Source organism: Linepithema humile, chromosome 6 (assembly GCF_040581485.1).
Source record: "Linepithema humile isolate Giens D197 chromosome 6, Lhum_UNIL_v1.0, whole genome shotgun sequence".
NCBI lineage: Eukaryota > Metazoa > Arthropoda > Insecta > Hymenoptera > Formicidae > Linepithema > Linepithema humile.
The window spans coordinates 27,991,535-28,018,614 of NC_090133.1; the positions used below are offsets into that span (position 1 = coordinate 27,991,535).

The 27,080-nt window shown below is 32.9% G+C and overlaps 2 protein-coding genes across 6 annotated transcripts; both read right to left on the reverse strand.

The window, feature by feature from the left end:
• Positions 1–205: 205 nt before the first annotated feature.
• On the reverse strand, positions 206–7,892 carry LOC105671281 (uncharacterized). Of its 2 annotated transcripts, none has more exons than XM_012365278.2 (6): positions 6,533–7,892; positions 5,450–5,481; positions 5,252–5,368; positions 4,732–4,921; positions 3,506–3,862; positions 206–3,024 (listed from the first exon to the last, which is right to left on the reverse strand). In XM_012365278.2, the coding sequence occupies exons 1-6, from the start codon at positions 6,617–6,619 to the stop codon at positions 2,578–2,580; spliced, it is 1,230 nt and encodes a 409-aa protein (XP_012220701.1). In that variant the 5' UTR covers positions 6,620–7,892; the 3' UTR covers positions 206–2,577. The 2 variants fall into 2 exon arrangements, with proteins under 2 accessions (XP_012220701.1, XP_067212936.1); XM_067356835.1 differs by having other exon boundaries at positions 6,325–7,892.
• A 147-nt stretch (positions 7,893–8,039) lies between these two features.
• On the reverse strand, positions 8,040–27,058 carry Npc1a (Niemann-Pick type C-1a). 4 transcript variants are annotated; one of them, XM_067356776.1, is made up of 20 exons: positions 26,663–27,058; positions 23,838–24,192; positions 23,410–23,702; positions 22,686–22,878; positions 20,872–21,003; positions 19,112–19,231; positions 18,780–18,997; positions 18,330–18,631; positions 17,763–17,960; positions 17,472–17,673; positions 17,087–17,384; positions 16,873–17,000; positions 16,290–16,544; positions 16,024–16,187; positions 15,829–15,941; positions 15,148–15,734; positions 14,867–15,055; positions 14,547–14,634; positions 13,167–13,258; positions 10,697–10,799 (listed from the first exon to the last, which is right to left on the reverse strand). In XM_067356776.1, exons 1-20 carry the CDS (start codon positions 26,783–26,785, stop codon positions 10,794–10,796), a joined length of 4,056 nt encoding a protein of 1,351 aa, XP_067212877.1. In that variant the 5' UTR covers positions 26,786–27,058; the 3' UTR covers positions 10,697–10,793. The 4 variants fall into 4 exon arrangements, with proteins under 4 accessions (XP_012220692.2, XP_067212878.1, XP_067212877.1 ...); XM_067356775.1 differs by having other exon boundaries at positions 13,098–13,258; positions 26,663–27,057; XM_012365269.2 differs by lacking the exon at positions 13,167–13,258 and having other exon boundaries at positions 8,040–10,799.
• Between the last annotated feature and the right edge of the window lie 22 nt (positions 27,059–27,080).

Sequence of the window (27,080 nt, forward strand, 5' to 3'; positions counted from 1 at the left end):
TTAACCCTCAATAGAAATTTTTTGTTTACATTATGGTTAGTAAGATTTTTATGATTAAATATTATGTCTATTAGATTGCAAGTAAATAATCATATCTTATGCAAACTAGAAATCTCTTAGTTATATTTTAGTATATCGTTGCCGCAATTATATTTTACGTAAATTCATAAAACCCAAGATTGGTATGTAAAAATAAGAACACCTCTTAAAAGCTTGAATTTATTCATTTCTGACTTTATAAAAAAATATATGTCAATGCATAATATATACGTGAATAATATAATGAGTAAAGCGTGACTGCCTTTATATATACAATGGCGGGCTGAAGGAAATTTTTATTTATATATTTGAAAACACGATTTAAACAAATTGTTACTAATATTACTTCTGATATCAAAAAATAAAAGAAAATAATTTAGTGTACAATTATTTTTTATTGTTTCCTAAATACTTATTTACAAAATTTCTGAACTAGCATGTTTAAAACTTTTCTCCCATTTTATTTTGTAAAATAAAATGGATAATGTATCTTACGATATAATTTATATATATATATTGTATATATAATTGTTTAAATCATATACTATTCATGATATTTGTATATTGTATATTATTGTTAATATTTATTAACCATGTTTCTTTTGCAATTATAATAGCGAAACAACGGCAAAGCATGGAATTGATCAAATATTTAATGTAATCGAAAAAGACTTTATTCCTCAATTAAAGCTATAAATAATTTTGTCTTATTTCAGTGTTTTTATCTTTTGACTCGACGTTTAATTTCTCTCATAAGTGTTCAATTAGATTTAGAGCCGCTGATTGAAAAATAGCTAGTTCAAAACTTTTATATTTTTAAAAAACAACTATTCCTTGACTGGTTTTGAAGTGTGTGTGTTTCGGATCGCTGTTATATCAAAACATAGGAACCTCAGATGCATACAGAATTGACCACAGCACAGTGTGAAAAAAATGGACACAGTGAAAGTTGGACAGATGAGAAAATATGGAAACATATAAAAATTAGAAAAACGGATACAAAGTTCGAAATATCTCGCCTTGCATGTAAATAGCAAATCTATGTGAAATATTGTAATACAATTATAAATTTCACGTGATTCCTTGGTGTCTCACATCGATTCCAAATAGAATCAATTTCAATGGATTAAAAAAAAAACGATATTTTAATTGTAGAACAACTAATATTAATAGTATTTTTTTTGCGTTTTTTTAACTCGCATGTTCGACGAGATGAACTAATACAGACAGAAATGTCTGTATTTAAATTGTCGCAAAATATTTGAATATACAAAATCAGCACATATAACCGGCTCTATTGCGACTTTATTGCCCCTTTATAGTTATTTGATTGAGCAAATCAATAGAGCCTTACTAAATTTTATCTTCCTTATTGTTGCACAATAATACGAATTATATATTATCCCGTTATATTCTCATTGCATTTCCAAAATTAAACGTAAATCTTTTTATACATGTTTTTATACATTTTTATATAAACTTATGCTTGCTATTCCTTAACTAAATCTGCACTATATTGGGCTGATCAAGAAGTTTCTTCGAACTTTTCGATAAAAGTAAAAGGCAAACTTTGTTTAATTAAAATATTTATTAGTCAATGTATGCGCCATTTTTCGGACCTTTTGAATCGTCTCTTCTCATTTTTGAAGAGGATTCCATTCTACCAGAATTTTTCTGAGCGAAGAAGTCATCGAAGTATCTTCCGCGAACCTTCAAAGAATTAAAATTTTCTCCATTGAGAGAGAGTTTTGCAGCGAGTAAAATGCATAATAATCGTGGCGCAATGTCAGATAAGTATGATGGATATGATAACGCCTTTTATTGTGGCAATCCGGAGGCACTTCCTGATCAATCTCAATATTTTGACTAGTGTGCCTTACATGTCATCGTATCATTTATGTTTCTATACAATTGTGCAATATTGTCCTAACTGCTTCTCTCGTAATGGATTTACTTGGATGGACGTATTATCCCATCTCGAGAAAATTTATAAGTATAATAATAAAAAGTACGTTTTCTATATAGCCCAAATTTTTGTAATGTATTTCACTCGTCAATAAATTTCGATGTATCGAATGCACATCGACATTTCGCCGACGGGACGCGTAAAATTTGCGCGCTGTACTTGTGTACTGTGCGCTCCGCGAAGCACACGCAAGCGGGTCTTGGTGTGCACATCATCCCCTTCACTACGGACGCGTCTCAATCCTGGCATCGTTGAGTCTGACATAGACTTTACGGACGCTAAACTATAAAACACAGTTTCGAATCATAATGCACAAAGATCTAGACACGCGCCTGCTCCGAATTGTCAAAATTTCGTTCGGCTTTGTGTGTTAAGGCATTATTGATCTCGTGTATGCATCCTGAATACATTTTGAATATGTATAACTTTATGCGATAAGGCATACATAACGCCAAATATATCAGAGTTATATTAAAATATGCGTATGTATAGGCGCGCGCGCGCGCGTGTAGAGAGGGGAAAAGAGGAGGAATCATCGCGTACTTGAGTCGAGCAACAATTTAGATCATATGTCATGTCGACTGTCGATCCTCTTCTTGTTCGGCGAATAAAGAAACGGATGACGATTGATCAACATTATTGGTTTCATTCTCATCTTGCTCGGCAAGCAGCGGCACCTGCTGTTGATTATTATTGCCAACTTCCGAGGATCTCTTGCTCTGTCCTGGCAAGAAGGACATTGGTATCGCACTTGAAGGCGTAGTCGGCGCGGAGCGCGACAGCCACCGTTTTGTTTTGCTTCGCGAACTCGGCAATCCTAATGGCATATACAGTTTGCCTCTAGTTCTTTTGATTCTGTACGAGCCAATGTCGCTGGGAGTTAAAGGCCGTTGTTGCGTAGTACCATCACTATTAGTTACGTACAAGACCGGTGCCTGGTTCTGCTGACAATGCATAGTGGTGGCAAGTCCGTCAGATAAATGAGGGAGTTGCTGTATTTTGTCCAACAATTCCCGCAACTAGAAAATAAACATAAAACATGAGGCATTGTGACGCAATAAGGAAAATATTAGGAATAGAGATTAAACGTAACGCACAATGAAAAAAAAATATATATAAAATATAAATATATTACTAATCTGTTATATGCAAGAATCACAGATAAGCTAATCATAGAATTTAATAGGTCAATTTTAAGCTTTTATATTTCAAAAACTATTGCTTAGAAAATTGCAAAGACTTTTTGATTTAGTTGTTTAAGAACTTCCTCCTATTTTGATTCGTAAATATTTAATATACACAGGGTATCTCAGAACAATGTGTCACAGACAGAGGAGAGTAAACCGAACACAAAAGTCCTTAACCGTTTTGCAAATTTCGCAATAATTGGTAAGATATTCGTTCACGAGCGTTGTCGTGTTTGAGACATTTTGTATATCAAGATCTTGTGTATAGATTTGGCAAATATTCTTTAAAAAAATATATAATGTCAAGGCATACCTCTATCGTTGGACTGGTAGCTCTCGGCGGAGAGCAAGGTGATTGAGCAGCTAGACTTGATATGTCAGAAGTTGTTCTGTGATTTGTCAAAGAGACAACCGAACCGGTATCGCCAATTTCTCTTCTCTCGCAATCCACTGCTGATAATTCATCAACACTATTATTGCATGAGTATGGTGGTGGAATAATAGTGTTCGCTTCGTTTACCACGTTGCACATAAAACTAGAGCTCAATGAATCCAGTGTGCTGGCATGAGACAATGATCTAAAGTAGCGCATCACAAAACCGGAAGTTCCTTTGCCCAAACTATTGTCGTAACCAATTACCAATGGGTAAAGATCTGGTTTTGCAGTCACCTAAGCATCAAATTACATGGTAAAAATAAATTTTGAATTTTTTGAACTCACTCATTCAATATAATTACATAAATAAGTGAATAAAAACATCTACAATATTTGTATTAATATGACAACTTGCTGTTATGTGACAATAAAAATATCAATATTTTTCAAATTTTAATTAAAAAATAAATAATACTATAATAATAGTTAAAAGATTAAAAAAATAATAATGGTTTGCTGGACATATAATTCAAGAGCTTTAATTTTAATGACAAATTATAAATAATTGAATAAACTCACCGACATAAGTGATAAAAAAAGTTTGACTTTATAAAAGTGTGACTTTAAAAGTTTGTTTATAAAAAAAATACCTATAATCACTGGTGGATCTTAAGAGGGGACCCCCCTCCTTTCTTTGGGAGGTTGGGTTTGGAGTTAAAACCTCCAAGTTAAAAAAAAATCAATTTTGCTGGATTCGTTTAAAAAATCTTAGTAAAAAATGCATTAAAGCAGGTCGATACTCCCTCCATTATCGGCATCAAGATCCGATAGTGTCTATAATAGACCTTTTAATATAGAAGATTACAAAAATAAATTGTCCTCGTCATTCTATACATAAGTCGTTTAAAAAATTATCAGATTGAAGTAAAATAAATATAGAAATCTCGGAAAATATAAGTTACATAAATTTTTAATATTTTTCATGTGATCTAAATTTTTTTCTCTATTGTTGAACTAAATGAATCCGAAATTGTGAGGTCCAAAACGGCTTAATTTTTCCGTATAATAATTTATAGTTTTTGTGTTCCAGCATTCGCCCTTCCGGCTTACAGCCTCTTTTATCGTTGTTCAGTAATAAAATAATATAATAAATTTTCAAATACCTCATTATATGGTGGTGGTAACGCCTGAACGAAGGAACTACATCGGCTATAATGAGGAGGTGGATACCATGGCCCTGTGGAAGTTCTTTCCGAAGATGTGCAATCTTCCGATAGCGCTAAACTACGACGACGTTTCCATAGCCAAAATCCGCATGTTGCAGCTATAGCCAATGCTGCAAGCACTGCTACCCTGTAAAAAAAATTATTATTTCATCTATTAAATTAAGCGTAAATTTTTGCAATAATTATTGAAAAATTAATTTAAAAAGATTGGGGGCGCATTTCGCGCGGCTAAGCCGTGAAATATACGCTCTGACAGCGGCCAGTGATAAGTTTGGCGCGTGGCGAAGGCAGAGATAACGCGCGAACAGCGAGCGAGCGGAAGCTTTACTTTTCGTTGCCGTGCGATATTTTAGCGAACTCTTTTAATTACTTTTTTAATAAAAATTTTGATGTTGTACAACTTAAAAAAAAAGAATTTATCCTACATCCGATATAAGTAATTAAAGTGAATACCAACCACAGATACCAGTAAGTCCAAATCAAGAAATTAAACATCTCTGAAACATGGGGATGCACTGGTGTAAAGACACTGTAACAACAGCCCAAAGCACAACACTCTTTTGGAGGAGAGCAGCTGAAAACAACAAATTTTTTCCTTATTATTTACATCCTGTTTTACACATTTCAGTTCTTATTTATAAAATAAGAAACTTACACATGCCCTCCATCGCACAGCCTAGAAGACACCTTAAAAAATAAAATATTCATTAATCGCAGGCGGCAAAATTACTATAGTTTAATCTAAAAAAATTCTAAGAAATCGAGATGGACTTTTAATTAACTAGATAAATAATTAAATGTCAATTTAATGTAAAAGTGTAATTCGTAAAATAATATTTTGAACTAAGGAAACACAAAATTGTTTTCAGCATACGAGATCATAGAAGAGAAACACTGCAGAATTACGAAATCACCCAAAAAAGTATTTCTATCAATAATTTTTTCTATTTATATTGTAAAAAATCATGACAATGATTTTCACACGATACAATAGCATTTATATAAATAAGAGCGATTTTTATGCCAGCAGTGCTTTTCGTGAATCGACAAGGGATCGCAAAACGGCTAGACAGCTGCTCGCAATGGCTAATTAACCCATTAAAGGCCATAATTAAAAGACATATTTTAGTTAAATTAAAATCGCTTTTTTCCTACAGTTTTCTCAAATCAAAATAAATATATAACTTTTACTAATTTCCTTCTTCGAAAGATTGCGTTTCATTTTAAGAATGCTGATTATTTTGAGCAAAATAAGTTAAGACACGGAGAAAAAAAGTTGAATGTTGCGAATATTTCCTTCAAAATTTACTGATTTTTGTAAAAAATAAACGCTATTCATCATTCTTGCCGAAAAGATTTAGCTTTATAACTGTAGTAAGGAAATACAAGAATTTAAAGATGTCATGTATTGTCAAAAATTTGTTGTCATAGTTTATTCCTTATAATATAATTATAAATAAAGGAAATCCTGTGTTAGAAATAGGATACGTTAACCGTTAATGGGTTAAAACGAGCATGGTAAAGACTTACGCATGAATGGCAAGCACAGCGATGTATTGATCGAGAGCGCGAGGAGCCGTACGAACAAGGGCTGTACAGACGAGGGTACGAAACACATCTCCGGCCGCGTTTCTTTCGCGTTCAAAACACGTTTACACGTTATTTTGCACACGTGGAGTGAGATAATGCAATCCGATCAGCTACGAAGCGTATTTTTCGCGCTTATTGCCATCCTTACTTGATCGACGAACAACAGCAGTGTCAGCGTCAGTGTGGTCGTCACGAGTGGTGCATGAAATACGCGGCTCTTCGCAGCTTGTATCATAGTTCTGTCACCAATTGCCGACTGTGTGCACGTCGCCGTATCACTTTGTACAATCAAGCTCCGCGTATTTTACTTGTATATTTGCAACGAATTTACCATTTCTCCCTTTGTGCCACTTCCCCACTACATCACCATTTGCCCGACCACGTGACCGCATTAGAGTAAGAAAGCGAGTGAAAGAGGGAAAATACTATGCGGCATGGTACTATCTGTTCTGCGCTCGCTTTCTTATTCTAACATGATCATGTAATCAGATAAATATGTGATAAAAAAATTGTGTAAAAAAAAAGAATATTTAATTTACAGAACTTCCACTCGTTAACTGTAGAGAGATCCAAATGCTTAATCGGCCACAGAAAGTTCGCAAGATCGCAAAAATACTCTTTCGTTTAATGAATTTCAGGATGCATCAAAATTGTGAGAACGAGGATAATCTTACGTGTAAAAAAAAGTCATATAGTTTTATTTATGTTTCATAAAAGTGCAACTATGAAAAGAATCATCAGCGAAAAAATGCAACTAATTAAAATCGTGCAATTTTTCTTCTATTACTTTTTTTTTTATTTTGCATGGAAAAAAAAGATATAACTCATTCTACTTCCTGAAGTCACTCTATATATGAGCACTGATGGAGTATATATTTATTAACCCTTTCATTGCGGTGTAACTTCAATCAAAAAGCGCTCGCTTTGTGCGGCATATTCGATCGTGTGACGCTGAAATGAATTAAGGTGCCTTTTCACCCTGACGCTCGGCGCTCAATTTCAATGTGAAAAGATATCACGTGACCGAAAACTACTGCAACGGTTGGTTACTTTTGCTCACGTGACGTCGAGCGACCTTCGTTTCAGCACTGAATTCCGATAATTTTACATATATAAATGGATTTTGTAATCAGTGCGCATATTTACAGCGTCCGCAAGCGAAGAGACATATATGTACGGCATTTGTGCAATCGCGAGGCTACTCTTTGACGATTTACATACACATTTTACGAAAAATGACGAGATAATTTTAAATTGTAAAATTGCTAATCGATCGGATTTAAATTCTTTCTTTTTCTAATTAAAATTCTAGGAACAAAATGCTAATCGAACTCTTAAGAACATTGCGATTGTTTCGCGGGCTATACAAAATTGTCCAGAAAGATTTTAGAACGCAACTATTTGGACAAGAAAGCTGGACAAAAGCTCAGAACTTCAAAAATGATTCGAAACACAAGGAACAGACGAATTCGCATTCGCACCAATCATAAAAAATAACGGAAGAGCGTTATAGCGAAAGGGATTTTGCAAATTGCGAGGAGCAAGGGAGTGAATCCGATCGTTTACGCCAGCTAATATAGCGCAATATATTTCAGAACCGAGCCAGAGCGATCGAATCCTCAAAATGTGAATAAATAACACAAGACAGAATGCAATTTATGGTACAAACGAGAAAATTTATTTATATTTACGTGATAACACCATACGCTTTGCATATTATTTTAGATGCTTCTCTGAATTTTTTCTTAATTCTATATTAAATCAATTTGATGCCCATCTTTTTTACTTCACCATACTTCATATTAACGAGGCTTCTCTATTGATATGCAGTTTGCCGTAGACATGGTGCGGTATAAATCGAAGAACGTCAATCACGATTAATACTTTTCAAACGAACCAAGGCGTATTTTTTTTTTTTTTTTTTGCGGAAAAGGTATCGCTTCATATATACATTGAACACATACATTTCCGCCGATCAATATACGGAACTTATACAGTTTTACAACATACTTCGATACGATTTATAACATTTAACACAATCATCTTTCTCCTTTCGCTTCTTACGCATTTGTTTGCATTCAAGTACACCGTAAGAATAATTTGAGGAATTAACAGCTTCATATTTTTTAGAGAGTCCCTACCCCATCATACAATATTTATTATATGTACCGCTTGATGATTGTATAAAAGTTATGCCTCACATAAAATATTTACGTTCAAACGCGTGACGAGAGAATCTCTTAATCAGGGAGCAAGCATCAAGCATGAAAAATGCATCGATGTGATGACGCGATCGATTCACATGCTAGTTCTGTTATATCGTATATACACGGACAAAAGACACTATTACAGATTCGCCACACAAGTCGAGCAGAAATGCTGTATTTCTCAGTAGAAAACTCACACTGACAAAGCGTACTAGTAAATAAAATTGACAAATCTATCACTTACTGCAAAACCTAACGCTTAAATATAATATAAATTACCCCATTTCTCCGCGTAATTCACAAAAACCTTATCTAAATATTTGGCCAGATCATAAAAAGTTCATAAGCAACTGGTGATTAAATTTTTTATTAGTATGATATATGAAATATGTTTGTTTTAACCGAAATTGTAAAGATTTCCGCAATTCCAGTCTAATCGTATGTTGAAATTGCATCTTTCTGCATTATAGGCATTATAGTCCAATACTTAAAAAAAAGCAATAAAAAAAGTATCTCGTAGGTAGCTTTAATTAAACAATGCAAAACTGCAGGTGACATTTAAAAGGCCGCTTAGATTTTATTCTAAAGAATACTCAAATAACTTGGAAAAAAACGAAGTGTTACTTTAGTTTAAATTTAATACTGAGTTTAATACTTAAACTTGCAATAAATTCGAAAAACTTGACAAAATAAAACAATATTTATTTAAAATATGCACAAAACATGTATGTCCGCGTATTGAATTGATTGATACTGATATTTTTATTAGAATAAATATTCAATGGAAATTTAATTCTTACGTATCATAATAAAAATCTATAACACTTTTATCTGACTGAAGAGACGCACATGACTTCCAAATCAATATACGATTTCATATTATTAAGCATTCGAAAATAGAATTCGTAAATTCGAAAATGATCATAAAGTATCTCAAATAATTTCAAGTATATTAATGCAGCAAAACAAAAAACGAATGGTTCGGTAAAATTCGGAACGAATAGACCTGGAGTCTCCAATCGCTATGGAACTTATGCGAGTTAATGTGAGATTTGAAAACTTGAATCCTGATATAGATATCGCATTCTTATTTACGGACAACTATTATACTAACCCCAATAATAGATTTTTTATTCGATGTGTATTGTACATCATTCATTTTTCACATTACACCTCGGCTATGGACGGCTTAAATAAGAATAATTACATTTAGTTAGCACAAAGTCCAATACGTATCATGCGTGAAGTTTCAAAGTGTAATGTATATGCGATGTTTTTTTTTTTTGTTTTGTTTTCCATCACTTTCAAATATTCAAATTTATTTCTTGTGTAAGTTACGTATTAGAAAAATCAATCATTTTATTCTCTTAATTATCGATATTTTATGCCATATTTAGGACAATATAGTAATCTGATATCAATATCAGAACGAAGGTTCACACCTCACTTTGATTGCATTTGCGTTAAAAAGAGGGAAATGCATTTCATATTCGTTACGTTTATTATATTCTCTATAAATTCACGTAACGAGTAGCACAGAAACAAATTTTTCATTCTAGATAAATTATTCTACCTAAGATCGATCGTATGATCAGTCGTCTGCAATTGCAAGACCATTTAGAATACGCAATCTGTGACAATCTAATAATATCAAATTAAAAAAGATCTTGTCCAAAGAAAGTAATCAAGACCAATTATAATTAAATATTATAAATCTTTTCGTTGCTAAAATAGGTGCCAGATATGAACGATAGATGGACATATTCACCAGTCTCGGAAAAGTTTGTAAAAACAATATGTAACTTATCTCTTTCTTTAAAGCTTTCCGTAATTTTTTTGAAATATTTTGAAAGAAAGAAAGAAAAAAAGAGAGAGAGAGAGAGAGAGAGAGAGCTCGTGCGACTCTTTCGACTTACAACAGCGCCAGGTTAAAAGGACAGTATCGATGGTTACCTTAATAGATCCGTTTCAGTCTTTCTAAGTACAAAAATTGCACCCGATTACATCGGCGACGAATGATTTGTCATTAAAACATTACATAGTGATCAGTCACATCGATGGAGTTCATACTGGCGTAGGAAGTGGTCGGGTGTTGACGGCTATCGTTTTCGAGAAGAGGAGAATCCGGCTGGTCACGTTTGTGACGTCTAGCTTCACCTCCGCTCGCATTTTCGCGGGCTCTTCTACGCCCTCGGCGCGACATCACGCCTGCAAGCACAAGCGAACAAATGCACATTAACTATTTCAAAATATCCGGTCCAAGTAGTCATTCTCGTAACGCAATTATCTACTACACACCTAACCACACTTGACCATACAATAATTAGTAAATTGTCTATTCAGATGTGTACACATCAATATTCTCTGAGTAATACATATTATTACTTCTATATACAGGGTGATTTGTAATTTGCAAATCAGAATACTACAGCAGGAAAGTGCTTAAAAAACTGTGCTCTACGATTAAGCGATTTAGCTGTGAGTCGCGCATTTGAATATTAGCGACTCATGAACGATTGACTGCTGAACTGGATTAGCCAATTTTAAACCCTAGTATTTCAAGAATTATCGCTCGGGTTGAAAAATTGTAGTTATTTTTTTGTCATTTAGTTTTTTGAGAACTTACCTGCTGTAATATTTTGATTCGCGAATTATGGAACATCCTGTATATAGAAAGAAATAACTCACAAGACAAAACTGAACATCTTTTCATGCGATACTAAGTAATGTATACACGCGTTTTTTGTTTCAGATACAATATATCTTCAAACATTTCGAGCAACTAATGCGACAATATACGTTAGCTGAACTGTTCACGTTCGATATCTCGATAGTGGAAGTATTCAAAAAGTATATATACTATCATGATTATCTTAAAACTGCAGAGACATATTAAAAATTCTGTTGTAGAATTTAAAAACATTTTGTACGTGACTTTATGAGGAAACAAAAGATAAAAGTGCCATGTGAACCCAAATAACATAAAATTAATTCGACTTATCCTATATGTTTCTCTTCACCAGTGATAACTTTGCGTTTTCATATCCCTGTTATCGACAATGATCACAAGCAGCATACAAATCAATTTACGCTTTTTAAAGCTATAATTATAGAATTCCACAAATTTGTCTTTGATAAATAGATAATACATAATCTCAGAAATAATTTTAAATTTATATTACAATATACAGGGTATCTAATCATTTTTCGGTCAAAGTTTGGTAAAAACAAAAAATCTTAACATTAATGTGTTGTGAAAAATTTATGATAAAAATATAAAATGTAAACAAAATATCGTTATCGTATCCAATTTTGCAAGAAGTTTGTGTTAGACTTATTTCAATATAAACGTAAACAACATTTAAAAATGCAAAATTTTCATATTCTTATCATATATTTTTAAGAAGATTTTTTGAAATATATTTATATTTTCACTTTTAGCTGTCAAAGTTTGACATGTTGTCAAAATTGTCAGATACCCTATATATGTAATATCCTATGAATGTATACACATGATTACCAGAGAATCATGTTTAATAATGCAACATATTTCACTTATTCACGTAATTACAGGGACATACAAAAACACTACGCGTAAAAGCATGGGCACAATAAAGTATACAAATCATAACACATAACCACACCATAAAATAAAATTACATAAGCATTTCTCTAAAAAGCTCTTTCATTTCATACTCCATTAAAAATGGTTAAAAGGATTTCAAATACAAATGCATTGACATTATTACAGAAATCTTAATAACCAGTAGTTTTCTTAAATTAATGTACAAGCTGTTACATATTCAATGTTAGATACGATCAAATGAAATTAAATTTGTTATTCACAATACAATCATGTAAAATATTGTGCATTGTATATCGTAAAAAGTGCAAAGTATTGTCAAGATCAATTGCATTAATGTCTATTGTTTCAATGTTATATTTTCTTTAACGCTATCTTTATCTTTTCGATTTTTTTTCCTTTTTACAGATAGCATATGAAGTGCTCGTTAACAAAAGAAACTGTGCTAGAATAATATTAAACAATTTTAAATACAATTTTCAAAAATTTTGTTTAAATTAGAAATTTCTACTCAAAGTATTCAACGAATAGAACGCCAAAAAACTCTTCAGCTTTCGAAGCTTTTAGCAAATTACTACTATTAGAAGGTAAATATTACAAACAGGAAGATGGTGAAATCTATTTTTACAAAAGCAAGGAAAGAAATTAAATGAGAGTTTGAACGTTGCAAATAATGCATCATAAAGATAAGAAAACAATAGATAAATATTTTAAAATATTATATAAATTATTTTCAGCCCATTCCTTCATCTTCAAAAATATTTCAGTTTAAATAATACATTGCATAATTCAATCTATTCGCAGTATGTAAAATAAACAGCGTGGAATGGCATATATTTTGGAGGAGGAAAAGGAATGCCAGATTTTAGCACATGTCACGGTGCAAATGTTTCTTTGTTTTTAAATTCAGATGCTCTGCATACCTATCTGTCGCATTCGAGCACTTTGAACGTAGGTGTAGTTGTAGGTGTGGGAGAATTGTGTTTGCTTACACGATGATTCAAAGATGTTTCTTGCACGTTGTCCAGGTTTCCATGCATCGCTTTCTTGTGATTGGCCAATTTCTCTCTGTTCATGGGCGAGCCTAGAACCACCATGGAGCCATGATGCCAGTCCACATTACTCAGAATTGCATTGTTTTAAATAACTGATGTCTCTCAATGAAGGAGACTAAGCGCAGAAATATTTAGCACGAGAGATTTTGCACGATAAAGATATCTCAGAAATATGCTGAGAAATATTACGCAGTCCCTATTTGTAAAGCTGCTCGTATTGGCCATAAGATTCAGAGCTCTTTCTTTATACATATATATATGTAGGGATATGAAAATAAAATTTTAATCGTTTAATTACCATGGCTATCTATCATCAGTATTGTAAGAATTACTAGCAGCCAATCATAGTTGAAAGTAGAGTGATCGTTAGTAAATTGCATTTATCATTCAAATAGAGTATAAAATAATAATTGCTGTTAACAAGGTAGTCAAACGATTAATTAACGTAACACTGGTGTGTACTCCAAAAAAAAAAAAAGATTAAATTGTTTTTCTGAAGCACCAAAGTGCTTATGACGATTCTCAGAAGTACAATAACCGTATTATCAAATCTATTATTCAGCGGTAAAATTTAAATTTGTATAAAAATATGCGATATAAAAAGTTAATAATCAATTAAGCAAAATATAACACGAAATAATTTGCACAATCTGCAAACCAGATTATAAGTATATTCTACCTAGCTACTTTGCGTTACGATTTTCCTTGTTCTGATAAGCACAAAGCTATAAGTTTTGAACTTAAAATAGGACGAACGTATAACAAATAAGCAATGAGAAGAGACTTGAATTAGAGATTGTAATATAGATTTTTCTGGCATGCATATATAAACATATACTTATTAGGATATTTTTCTCAATTTTGAAACATAGAATACACTTGTAATGCGGCACGCTTGTGAATGTGTGTTCGTGTGTGTGCACCTGATCCCCTCACACATTATGAACGTATTCTGTGTTTCAATATTGAGAAAAATATCCTAATAAATATGAATCCGCAAATTATTTGTTTTTAAAAAGTAGTCACTTTTAAATAAATCATTAATTATGTTATATGCTGACGTTCAAAATTTCTCATTAGCTACACGAGTCAATGTATCACATCATTATAAATTACATTATGTTATCAAATTATTTCTGATTACCACGCGTGTTCAAGCTACGACTTAAAACGGTTGTATCTTCAAAACAAATAGTTTTCAGACTCATTATATGTGTTATATGTGTTTCAGACTCATGTTTATAAGATGTTAAAATTAAAAATCCCCCGATATCTATAGTATAATGTTTGCGTGCATATTTATGTATGTTTTCTCACCTATGTAACTTAATAACACCGGCAAAAATATCAGACCGTGTGCTGCTCCAAATAGCACGATACCCAGATACATCCTGAAGTAAAACACCTGCAAACGCCATTTAGGTGAGTGACGCCGTAATCTCGTGCAATAAAGATAAATAAGTAGCAGAATGCTAATTATCTAAAGTTTTATCGCAATTGACTGATTTGCAATTCATTTAAAAATTTAATTTTAAAGAATTGCAAATTGCGTCAAAAAACAAGCGCGCTCTTTTCAGTTGAAGTGACAGCCACAACTGAGATAATTAGCATTCTACCTTAATAGAACAAAGACAAACCTGGAAAATTTGACTCTTCGCAAAGCCCAGAACTATAATACCGCCAAACTTCGTAAGCGTAATACCGCTGAATACTGAACTCCCCATATTTGTCAACGCATCTGCAACTCTGTCCACTCTAGTTGCTTGAATTGACACTGAGAAGGAATGCACTAAATGACTGCAAAACTCGACGGCTATGCCAACTGCCTGTAATACGAACAGACACAAGACAATAAATAATAATTCTATAAAGTCAACCTGAGGGAACAAACACGAGACAATTAAATTAACTGACTCACCATAACAAGATTCACTAGAGACACTGCGTTCAGAGTTATGTGCCACCAGTACATCAGGCCGCCGATGTTGACGACAATCATCGTGATTGTAATTAGGACAACCAGCGATGAAAAAATGTCCAGGCCCATTAGTAGGAAAGTAACCACAAATATAGCGAGCAATGAGATTCCTATACTTTGCAATGTGTCGGGCCACATAGTCAGATACTGTTCGTAAAATACGTAGAAAACGCTGTATGGGAAAACTTCTACCGTAGTGTCATCGCCCATACGTCTCAAATTACAGTTGAGCATATCTGTTATGTTTGACGCCACAACTCTGGCCGCTCTCATCGATTCGTAATAATCGGCCGAGGTCTTGAGTATCGTGTGATAAGCCATGAAATACGAAGCGCCCACGGTCGACATCATCGTGTCGTCGTGCGTAATGTAATTTACACCATGTCCATAAGCAGCATGGCCACCTTTAGCGCACGTCTCGTCGGGATTATCTTGCAGGAAAAACGATACGTATCTATCGAAATCGGTCGCCGTCGGCCTGTTGTATTGATTCAAAGTGATATTGCAAGTAGAACAGTGTGCGCGATCTGCAATCGAAAGCATGTAGCACAATAAGAGTTCAGGTGTCACAATATACAATACGTGTGATAATAAATATAACTTTTGTAAACAAAGATATACCGGTATGCGGGCAGAATGAGCTGTTGGTAGGAAAATATCTACAACAGCCGGACAATCCTGACCAATCGATGTAATCATCCATCCAAGACGAAGCAGGCTTAGCTATATAAGTTCTGAAAAAGATCGAAGGCGATTTCAATACAATTCGAATATAAATGTAACAAAAACTTCACGTTCTTCATTCATAAAACATACCTATTTGATTGTTTGGATGCTGTGAAGATTTGTGTAGATATTGAATCGATATTACAATACTGCCCACCACAAACTAAATTTTGTACTTTGGTGTCGGAATAATTCAGGCCATCTTTAACGACAAAATACATCGGCGGTCCGATCGATAAGTAATTATTTAGAAACTGAAAAAAAAAACGGTAAAAATATGTTGTTATTTGTTAAATTTATGTTTGTACTCTTGAGCTTTTATGATTCATGTTTTTGCTCCATCCTTCGCAACGTACTTTGAAGTATTTAAGCACAAAGCTGTCTTCGGGCATAGAAAGTTCTTGATCTAGGCCAATTTCGATATGTGGTATTACGGCGATGCTGCTACAGAGCCAACCGAAAAATACAACCATCACAACAGCGCGAACCCACTTTTGTAGTAAGAGCGGGACATATGCGACTTTGAAGATTTTATACAGCATTCCATCTACCACCTCTTCTCCATCATCTCGCTTGGAATGAATAAAGCAACACACATCCAACCTATTGTTCTAAAATTATAACAAAGTGCTTTATGTATTTTTCAATGTAATCGCGAGTATGTGTGTAAGAAATAATGAATTAAAAACGTGAATTATTCATTATAATAAAAATAAAACTTCTGTAACATTTTGTTAACAAAAGTTTCTCATCAAATAAGTGAATTAAAAAAGGTTTACTAGATAAAACTATATAGTAAGAATACTACATTGTATCAAAATTTGCGTTTTATACACGAACATTTATAGGCGTTGTATATGAAAATATCATCATTAATGAGAAAAAGTAGCAAAACCTCTCAAATAATTTTCAACAATTCTTTCACTTAAAATAACATACCGCATGTCGAATTGTGTCAAGTGCTAGAAGACTGACGAAACATGTAATTTGCAATATGAAATCTACTAATAGTGCCATTCCAGCATAAAGAGCAAACGCTTTCACAGCAGGCATATCAGAGAGGCCACCTAAAAAAATCCAAAAGAAAATGATTATATGTTGATTTGCACACGTGAGCGAAACTTCTCAAGTGACTTCCTGCGCTGACACATACCAAGGAAGAAGCAGCAGCTTTCCGACACGCTCGTCAATAACATACTAGGGCCGACTTGGCCCAATGTACGACCAATGTGTTCTGAGATAGACTCGTTCGGGCGTCTACCCTCTCTCTGATGAGTTTGAACGAGAATAAAAATATTGTCCACTCCGACCGCCAGTACCAGGAATGGAATGACCTCGATGATGATCAACGTAGCTGGTATACCGATGAAGCCGAACAATCCGACCGAGCAAATCACAGATGCCAATACTATGAGCACGCCTCCGAGTCCAAGAGTGATCTTAGAATCGTGCTGAAATAAATATATCAATTATATAAAATTATACGTTCGAGGGAAATGTATGATAAAAAGTAAGGATATCGTGTGAGAAATTCTCACCAGAAGACGAGAGCAAGATCTGATTTGGCCGAGAGACACCGCGATATATCCAAACATGATGACGTATGATATTAGAATGGTCACAATATCCGACTGAGATTCACGGTTTAATTCATCCTCAATAGACCGCTCGGACGTGAATGCTATGTCCATAAACGCTGGTTTTCTCGTTGCGGTCCAGTTTTTCATAAAGGCAATAAAGCTAAAATTACATAGCATATAAAATAATATAAGATTAAGCAAATTTACCATGTGACGTTGTCAGTACGAGTTAAATTTACACGAATTTACCTCTCTTCCCATTCCATAGCAGGAGATAATTTGGTTTTATTGTGATAATTGTTTACAAGTATGCTAAGGATTATAGCAGTTGCCTTTTCATATGGCGGATTATGAAGATCCTGTCCTGGAGACAAAAATCCACCTACTGCGATCGCGGGGTCCACGGGACCACCGTAAAGCGCAAGACATTCAGGGTTATATGCATTTCTGAAAAAAAAAAAAAAAATGTATGAAAGTAAATGTAAATGCAACAAGGCAATATTATACATATAACCAGGATAAAGCTCCAAAATTTTAAATTGCAATGAGAAAAAACGGCTTGAGGCAAGATGTTTTCTCTCAAATCATTATTGTATTCACAAAAACATCTTTCAATTTACATTACAGGCGTTTTTTCGCCGATCATTCGACCGTCTTCAATGCATTAACAAAATTAATTAAAAAATCATAGTTATAACGCATAAAAAAATAATCAGGTTACAGAATTTATGCTAAAGGATGAATTGTTCAATGACATAATTTACACGTCTAGAAAAGCAGATTAAGAGTCTTTCTTTTGTCGCATTAAAGACTTACTGTGAGCAAACTCTGAAGTGATCCAAATAGTTCACCGTATAATTGCCGTCTTCTTCCGAATCCTGAAACTTCTCTAAACTGTCTTGCCAGTAACCCCAAATACTTTGAATAGCGCATTGCGAAACTGTCGTCGGGCCAGTAAATGGCCCGGTTAAAGGGGCAAAACATATGTCGGCTAATGTGTAATTGTTAGGAGTAACTATATGCTTAATACCTTCTTGCAATTCGAAAATTGTTTTCAAAAAAGTATCATTAAATACAGAACCGAACACGATTGGTCCGTTGGACGTGTTATGCACGATCTGTAATAAATATTGAACAATTATAAGATACACCGGATCAAGATCAAAATATATAACTCATATTTACACCACAAGTTGACGAGATGTAATTTGGCTACACAAAATCGATTTTGTGCCAAGATAATGACGTGATTTCAATAGTACGTACTTTTGGCAAGCCAATAGAGGTAATAATAATTTGTTCATTTCGATAAAACGGTTCAAAGTGTTTATCGAAGTATTCTCTTTCGACGCGCGATCGAGAATGTGGAGACGCCCACAATTCCACAGGATCTGTAGTAACTTGTATGTATTTTATGCCGTGTCCCAAGGCGACAATAAACAGGAAGCCGAGAAAAAGTATTAACCAAGGTCGAGAAGCGCAAACTGTAAAAAAATATTGATCATCGTGAACAAAAACATAGAGAAATATCGCAATTTGAGAGAATTTGCGTAAATTATATTACAAGATACAAAATATAAAGCAACAACGTCGCTTACATGTCCCCCATTTGCAGAAGAACTCTTGCAAAAATTTGTCCGTGCCTGCTCCAAGCTTTTCGATGAAAGTGGATTGTTCTTCGTCAAATCCAGATGGTAAATCATCAGTAGATATAACACCTAAAAATAATTGTATATTAGATATATAAAAAACTTTAATCATACATAAACGTTTGATGGACGATGTACAATTTACGTAACCTTGACTGCTCGTGCTACAAATACATAATCTATAATTAATATTTTTTTACTGTCTTATGAATAATAACATTTATAAAGCTGAAATTGACACACTTAATAATAAACATTTATATATGTATGAAGAAAAACTCTTAACAACATTGGAGATTCTATTTCAACATTTCTGCAAACATCATAGTAAAGCAATTCTGTGCGATATCTTTTAAGTCTTTAATACTTTGGCGATTATTTTAGAGATTGTATATCTTTCATTTCTTTAGATGCCTCATAATCTGGAAAATTACATAAAATATTGAATATAAAATGCTGTCTGTTCCGTGTATAATCCGTCTTAAAAGTATTTTACAATTTTCCAATGCTATTATGAGAAATTCTTTTTCTCATTACATTCGTAGACATATTTTGTTCTTCTCTTCTAATAAACTATTTAAAATAGCGTATCAAACAACATAATGCAACAAACATGCAAAATATTTTATAAGTATTACATAGAAGATTCATAGTCAAATAACATACACATACACAATATAACATACACAAATATATGTATAACATATTTTTTGTGCAGGAAGTATTCATATAACAGAGTGAAAAAGTTTTTGTATGTTTCTAAAAACCCCAAAAAAATTAACAGAAAAGGAGCTATAAAATTTTTTATATATTTTTCTTCTGTCGATTCGACTTAATATTCATATAACCACTCCTAATTAGACATTTAAAAGATCCGAATTATATAACTTCAGAAATATTCCGAACGACCTATGATTTATTTATGAAAACAAGATCAATGAATTATTCAAACTTTTTTTTGAAATCTTATTATGCAGTATAATTTTATCGAGCTCGGACTTTTAATCGACTTTTTGTGAAACACAGTGGACTTCGTTCAAGCGTCAGCTATTAAGCGTTTAGACTTTCGCAAAAAGTGCAATAGTGTAGTTGATTATCATAATTTATCATTTAATATAAGCCCCCTATTCTATAACAATGTCGTTATATATATCACTACGCAGGTTCTTTTGTATTACATAATAGCTGCGCAATGATACAACATCGTTATAAGTTACAGAATGAGCTCCTAAATGTGCAGTGCTATATTGACAAAAAACAAATGTAAGTTACAATAGCGGAGCAAAATTTAAGATTAAAATACTTGTTATCCGTTATTTTATTTTATCAAAATAAAGGATAAAAACTGCAGTAAATAATATTATCAAATCTATTACGGATTTAGAATAAAATAAGTAAAAGTAGCCGCCTTAAACTTATCTCCGCTACTGTAAATAGTCTCAACATATACTTACACGTCACATTACATTCAAAGGGTTAATGTTATGAGTAAAACCTTAAGAGATTAATGATTTCCTATTTCGTAAATCTAAGTATGAATAGTTGGGAAAAGATGCTTTGAATCTTTTGTCTAATCTGCAACTGACATCCTGACAGACAATTTGCGAAGCTGCATCAAAGCGAGAGAAACGAAAGCGCGGAAGCGACAAAGATACGCACAGGAAAGTAGCGACACAGACGAAAATATTTTTAGAATCGAAAAAACCTACTAGAACGCTTAGACTGAAGTGGGCTGTCTTCTTGATCAGCGGCGAGGGCAATACGAGCACCATCTCCTGGGTGGTGTAATCCGGCTGCTAGCCGTCTACCCACCTGTCTTCCTACTTCCTCCCCTCGTGCAACTAAATATATGCGCACACCATACATACACTTATAAATCCGGTATACAGAAGTGTTTAACAAGTAATTTATATTTAAAGTCTAATCAATTTCACATAAAATTTAATATTAGTCACACGTGTCGTTCGTTAAGTAAAACTCGAATTTGTGCAAATGTTAATATTTTTAAGAAAAAATATATAATAAATTGCATATTGAATGCTTAACGAGCTGAAATAAATGATTATAAAAACATAAGAAATTGGTTTCATTGAAATACATAATTTCTCATAACAATTTTTTTTAGTTCTTATATAACTTTAACATCTACATCTATACACTAATTTAAATGTAAGTACGCATTCGCATAATTACAAATGCGTAAGTAGTTGTTACAACCCTGTAATTTTCTCTTAATGCTTCTCAAAAATAATATTCCTCTTTAGTGTAATTAAAAAAAAATTAACACTCCAAAGAGTGTTAAATGCCTTAATTTATGTTTCTTAAGCTTTAGAAAAAATAAAATAAGTACACACAAAAAAATTTTACCACAACCAAAAAATAAATAACAACCGAATATATCCACAATAACCACTACAAAAGATTAATCACATAATTAATCAATAATTAATCAATTCGTTCTACTATTTCCCCATTTATCTTACATATATATCTCTTTGAGAGATAACCAATAGTAATAGCACAAGTTAATTACAATTACTTAATACTAAGTTACTAATATATTTAATAAATTATAAAAGATAAATTGTGTACGCTAAATATGGTAAAGCTTTGAAAACACAAAAGAAAAACACACTGCATTTTCTGCTTTCAAAATTAGTGCTACAGTGCAACTTGGCAACGACATTCCTTATACAGAGTGCTTCAAACCATGTCTATTTTAGTTAAATATAGATTTTTGGACCTCAACTAAAACCCAACTAAACAAATTTTTTACCAATCATTATCTATGCCCTTTTAGATACTACCATTTTTTTAACATCAATATTTAAAAACCTTCAAAAAAAAACCCATATACAGAATAATATAGTGTTAAAGTTTTGTTAGTTTTATAAAAACAGCCTTGCTCCAGCTGTTTCTTTCCGAACAATAGCCATTGAATTCATACACGAATTCACTTTATAAACAATAAACTAACTATTAAGAAAGTTCAAATTTTATCAAATTATCAAGATATCTTTACTTTTCTAGTATTCTAGTAAAATAAAAAAACAACCTGCAAGAAATTCACTAAATAATAAAAAAGTTAAACAACTTTTTTCCTAACAATTTTATCTTTGATAAAAATAAGATCTTCAACCAATTTTGTTATAAGCCTTTCAGACAAAGTACAAAAAAGAAATTTCAAAAAATTTTTAAGTACAGACCACTTTGTTGAGTTGATCTTACTATTTTTAATATTTCTCTATTCGCTTAAATGTTGGCAAAAATTTTCAATTTTATAAACAAACTTTTTCTTGTAACTAATTTTTAACCGATCTATAGTGACAATTATAAATAATTTTGCATCACTGTATCTTGAAAATAGAGTAATAGTCAATCTATGTTTATGTAAACTTTTTTTCTTTGTATTTTGGATATCTTTATGTTTAAAAAAATTTGGTATGTAAGTCTGTTAAAAGTTGTTAATAAAATATCCTATATAAAACTGTACCTCTAATACGTACAAAGCAGAGTCTCTTACCTATGCGCTTTCTATGGCTGAAACACGCTATCAACAGAAGGAAGAGACAGGTGCCGCATACAAACATAATTGTCATTGTAACTTCATAACCATCATAACCGAATATCGAGAACGGTTTTGGCAATGGAGGTGGTGGTGGTGGTATTGGACAGCTTTGTTCGCAATCGACACAGCTGCATGCTGGAGCGTATTCCTATATAAAAAGAGATTTAAAAGTTAGAAAGATTAAAAGCGCAAACTTAAAACAAAAACTGACTAAATCCACTCTTAAAAAAGATATGTTAACTTTCATCTGTTGTCTCTTTTCTGCGATGCCGATCGATTCTCTTCTTAAAAATGAATAAAATATACATTTAAACATTCTAGATCATTTCTCCCTTTAAAATATGAGATTCAATGCATCGCAGTAAAGTTCTACGGCTGTCAAATGACATGATATAGAATTCTAAGGCGTAAAAATAAATAGAATGTACATTAATGTTAAAAAAGTGATTAAAATAATGCAATAAATTAACAAAATAAGATTTCTATTCTTTAAAAGAGAAATAAATAGCGTGTTCCAAACTGCAACATTTCTAGAGTCTTTTCTATACAGCAAATGCGTTACATTTCCTTTACTAGCTCGTTAGAACTTTACGCCGTTAATAATTCTAATAGCTTTAAGAGAACATATGTATTTAGAATACATATTATATTATATTACATGTGTGAAAATAATACGAACATTTAACGCCTTGCTGCACGGTGTGATTGGAGGATCCAACGGCGTAAACACATCAATAGCTCTGTCGGTGTTCACATATGTGATTTGGAAAGGTACATACATGTTATTCGCTGCATCACCCATAAAGTGGAACCATTTCAAAGGAGTACATCTACTCGCTCCCCATTCACCGCACATTAAATCCAATGCCAACTGTCCGGTACTTGGTACTGATACCTTATTGCACGAGTTAAACGTTCCCTCAAGATATTTATTCGTTATGTACAGATCAATGGCATTAATATATTCTACGCCTGAAAAGAAATTTCATCAAACGCATATTAAAATATTAAATCACTCCGATAAAAGACTCATGATTCTTATATAAATTCCTATTACAGTTTCTGCAGAAGTTGCTATTAAACCGTGAAACAAAATGCGAAAATTACCTTTGTCTGTTTTGGCTTTCTCCGTAACATTGATAAATTTGCTTTGGTTGGTAGCGCATGTAAAGTCGCAAAAATGCTTCACTAAATTGTCCAAGCAGCTCGGACATCTTTTTAAAAAGTTCGATGCGAGCTTAATATTCGTATCTAAGTTGATAAGTTGATTCATGTCGCAGCAAGTGTTAATTCCATTGCCGCTGTCTACCAACAAATGCGGACAATGTTTCCCCAATAATTTCTGTCCTTCAGAATCCAACGGTTTCGCTAATCCATCGTAAGGACAATATTTCTTATGCATTGCTCCATCCATGTAGCACTCTCCATACCACACACAATGTGCATCTTCTTCACAGGTTACCTGTTTACAAATAAAAACATTTTGGATTTTTATTCAATAATTTGAAACAAATCTCACACACAAAATTAATCCTCAAGTTCTTGAATTATTTGTACATAATTTTGCGTATGGTTATATTTGTATATGATTTTATCTTCTTTTAAAATACAATCTTTAAGATACAATTGAAAATCTGTCAATACCGTACAAAAATTTACGTCCAGAGAAATCCAGGTGTACGATTTAAAGGAATAATTACTCTTTTCTCATGATTTATAGTTTCATATGTACAGCGTGTCTCGTAATTTGTGAATTAAAATATTATACCAGGAAAGTTCTCCAAAAGCTAAATAAAAAAAGTCTTTGCAATTTTATAATCGAAGCAAGTTTTAAACACAAGAATTTAAAATTGGCCAATCAGAGTCTAAACAATTACTTGTCTATGAGTTGCTAATACTGTCGTGCAACTCATGGATTAATTTTTTGGTCTTCATTACTCTCTTTATTTTTGATGTTATATATTAATAATATAATGATATTTTCATATATTTATATATATATTTATACCATTCTTTGCCACAAAAATATTGAAATGCACAAATAAACTCTTTCTTATGAAAGAGTAATACAAAAACTAATTGAATTTAATTTGATCCCTAAATTGTAGTGAACAATTTATTATTTATTGATAGTTTTATATTCAAATTTGATTTTCGATATGTCAGATGTAACGAGGGTTATTATATAAGGTATTTCCTAATTGAATGCTTCATGACCTCCGTATTAAAGTCTGATTTAAGATTTATTTGAGTCAATGGGCTGAATTAATGATTTAATTCGTTTAACTTGAAACACAGTACTGAATAAAGAACTTGCTCAAAAGAATAATGTTTAAGTTTATTTCTTATAGCGAAATATTATATTACTTATATTCCAATACAGTGATATATGCGACTAACAATAATAATATTCTCAATATATTTATGTAATATATGGTCGTGTTTATATACATGTTTGCTCTAAACTCATCAAATTAGGGTTATGTATATATTATAAAGTATCTTATGGAAAACAAGAAATGCCCAAATAATTTCACGATAATCAACCAAAATAAATACGACCGAAAATTAGTTAACGGAAAAAAAGAAAATTAAGAACAAAGATTTTAAGAAAATAAAAATTGATTATTACACATATTTTTGCAATAATACCCTCAAAATCAATACAAATGTGATCCTATTAATTTCGAAATTTACTTTTTTTCAAAAATAAATATATATGTATAAGTAAAAGTCTGTTATATATAAAAAATTCAATATATAAAAAGGAAACGCTTGCGTTACATATAAAGTGACGCCCCTTATCATCTTCTTTGTGAGTCATTCGTTTATAAAGAATCGTAAGTCACGCAAGAGGCGTTGTATTTTGGATTATGTCCAGATCGAAGACACAAAGAAATATTTTTATAATTGTTTTTAACGATCTTGGTTCATGCGTAAGAAAAAGAAAAAAAACGCGTGTTTGTGCTTATCAATTTTATCAATTAAAAGAAAATTACATACTAATTATCTGATTGCATGTTTTGCCGGACTCGCATAATCATACAATGCATATAGATAAGAAAATGAACGCCTTTCATACTTTTCGCGTTTTCCTTCTTTTATTTTTCCTTATTCTAATCGCGCAATTTTATTCTAGCAAAACAAAAAATAGCTATCTAATTAGATTGATGTGTTATATTTTGTAAAATTTCAAATTTTTGATTATTCCTCCTTATTAATCTTCCCAAGTATACGCGTGTACACTTTTTTTTATATTCTAAGCATCGAAAATACAGACAAGGTCAGATTGAGAACGAAGTTATTGAATGAGAGTAGGTACTTTGTATCGCGAAATACATTCTTCGACGCTGAGTTGTCAAAGCATCATTTACATTTAATCGCCTGCGGTTAATACAACTTTTTCTATTTCATATTGCGATTATAAAATGAGTCATGTTTCTAAAGAATGATAAACACATTTGAGTTAATCGAAGTTGACATAATTGGATCAAAATGTTCCAGTATATTTTCTAAAATCATATGTTTAAATATAAAGGCATCTCGATAACGGAGTCGTTAACCAAACGACTTGAACTTTCAAGTGAAAAGAAACTTCTCGTCGATCTCGACCCAACGAATAAATGTGAAAACGGCAAAACGGGAGCCGCAGTAAAAGTGTAATTGAATTTAATAAATCCTATAAGATGAGCGATAGGCTTTCTCAACGATCAGCCGAGATGACGTCACGTAACGTACAAACGTGCCGAAGTTACTGGGTTGTGGCACGTACACAGTGTGATTTTTGGTGTGTATGTGAGTTTTATATGTATAATATGCGCATGACGCGCGCCCAGGTAAGACGAAGAAAGGCACAAAGGGGGTTGACGTGACGCGCGTGCGGCACACAAGCATTGCAAAAAGGACGCGCAAATACGCGATGCGTCACTTACCAAACCCGTGAAACCGGACAAGGTCAGCAGCAATAGGGGCCAAAGAACGACATTGCGCATTCTGACCGCTCCTATCAAAGTCCGATGACGAACGGCCGCGACCGATACACCAGCCTTGTGCATCGCACGGCGTTATGTTGCCTGTCACAATATGTAACGCCCAGAACTCGCTCCCTCGTAATTACCGCGCGACGCACTTAACTTCGTTGCCCGATACGTATTATAAAATAATCATCATCGCACATGTGCGAGGAATCTTCACGATGCTTAGCTACAACCGTACACGAGTGACTCTTCTACGTTTTGCGACTCGACTACAATTGATCGTACTGCTCGATCACGACCGTCCATCACCATCGAACTCGCTCGACTATCAGCGACTGCGCTCCGAGCGCCATTCGACGACGTTTGGCCGCTG

Bases quoted from the DNA above. Each gene is read 5' to 3' on its own strand.
- LOC105671281 (XM_012365278.2), bottom strand. From the start codon at position 6,619: ATGATACAAGCTGCGAAGAGCCGCGTATTTCATGCACCACTCGTGACG. The intron at 5,482-6,532 runs GTAAGGATGGCA...TTATTTTTTAAG, and splicing joins TGCTGTTGTTCGTCGATCAA to GTGTCTTCTAGGCTGTGCGA. The intron at 4,922-5,251 runs GTTGGTATTCAC...TTTTTTTTACAG, and splicing joins TGGACTTACTGGTATCTGTG to GGTAGCAGTGCTTGCAGCAT.
- Npc1a (XM_012365269.2), bottom strand. From the start codon at position 26,785: ATGCACAAGGCTGGTGTATCGGTCGCGGCCGTTCGTCATCGGACTTTG. The intron at 22,879-23,409 runs GTTCGTATTATT...CTTTTTATATAG, and splicing joins CGTGCAGCAAGGCGTTAAAT to GAATACGCTCCAGCATGCAG. The intron at 14,635-14,866 runs GTTTGTCTTTGT...TGGCGTTTGCAG, and splicing joins CGAAGAGTCAAATTTTCCAG to GTGTTTTACTTCAGGATGTA.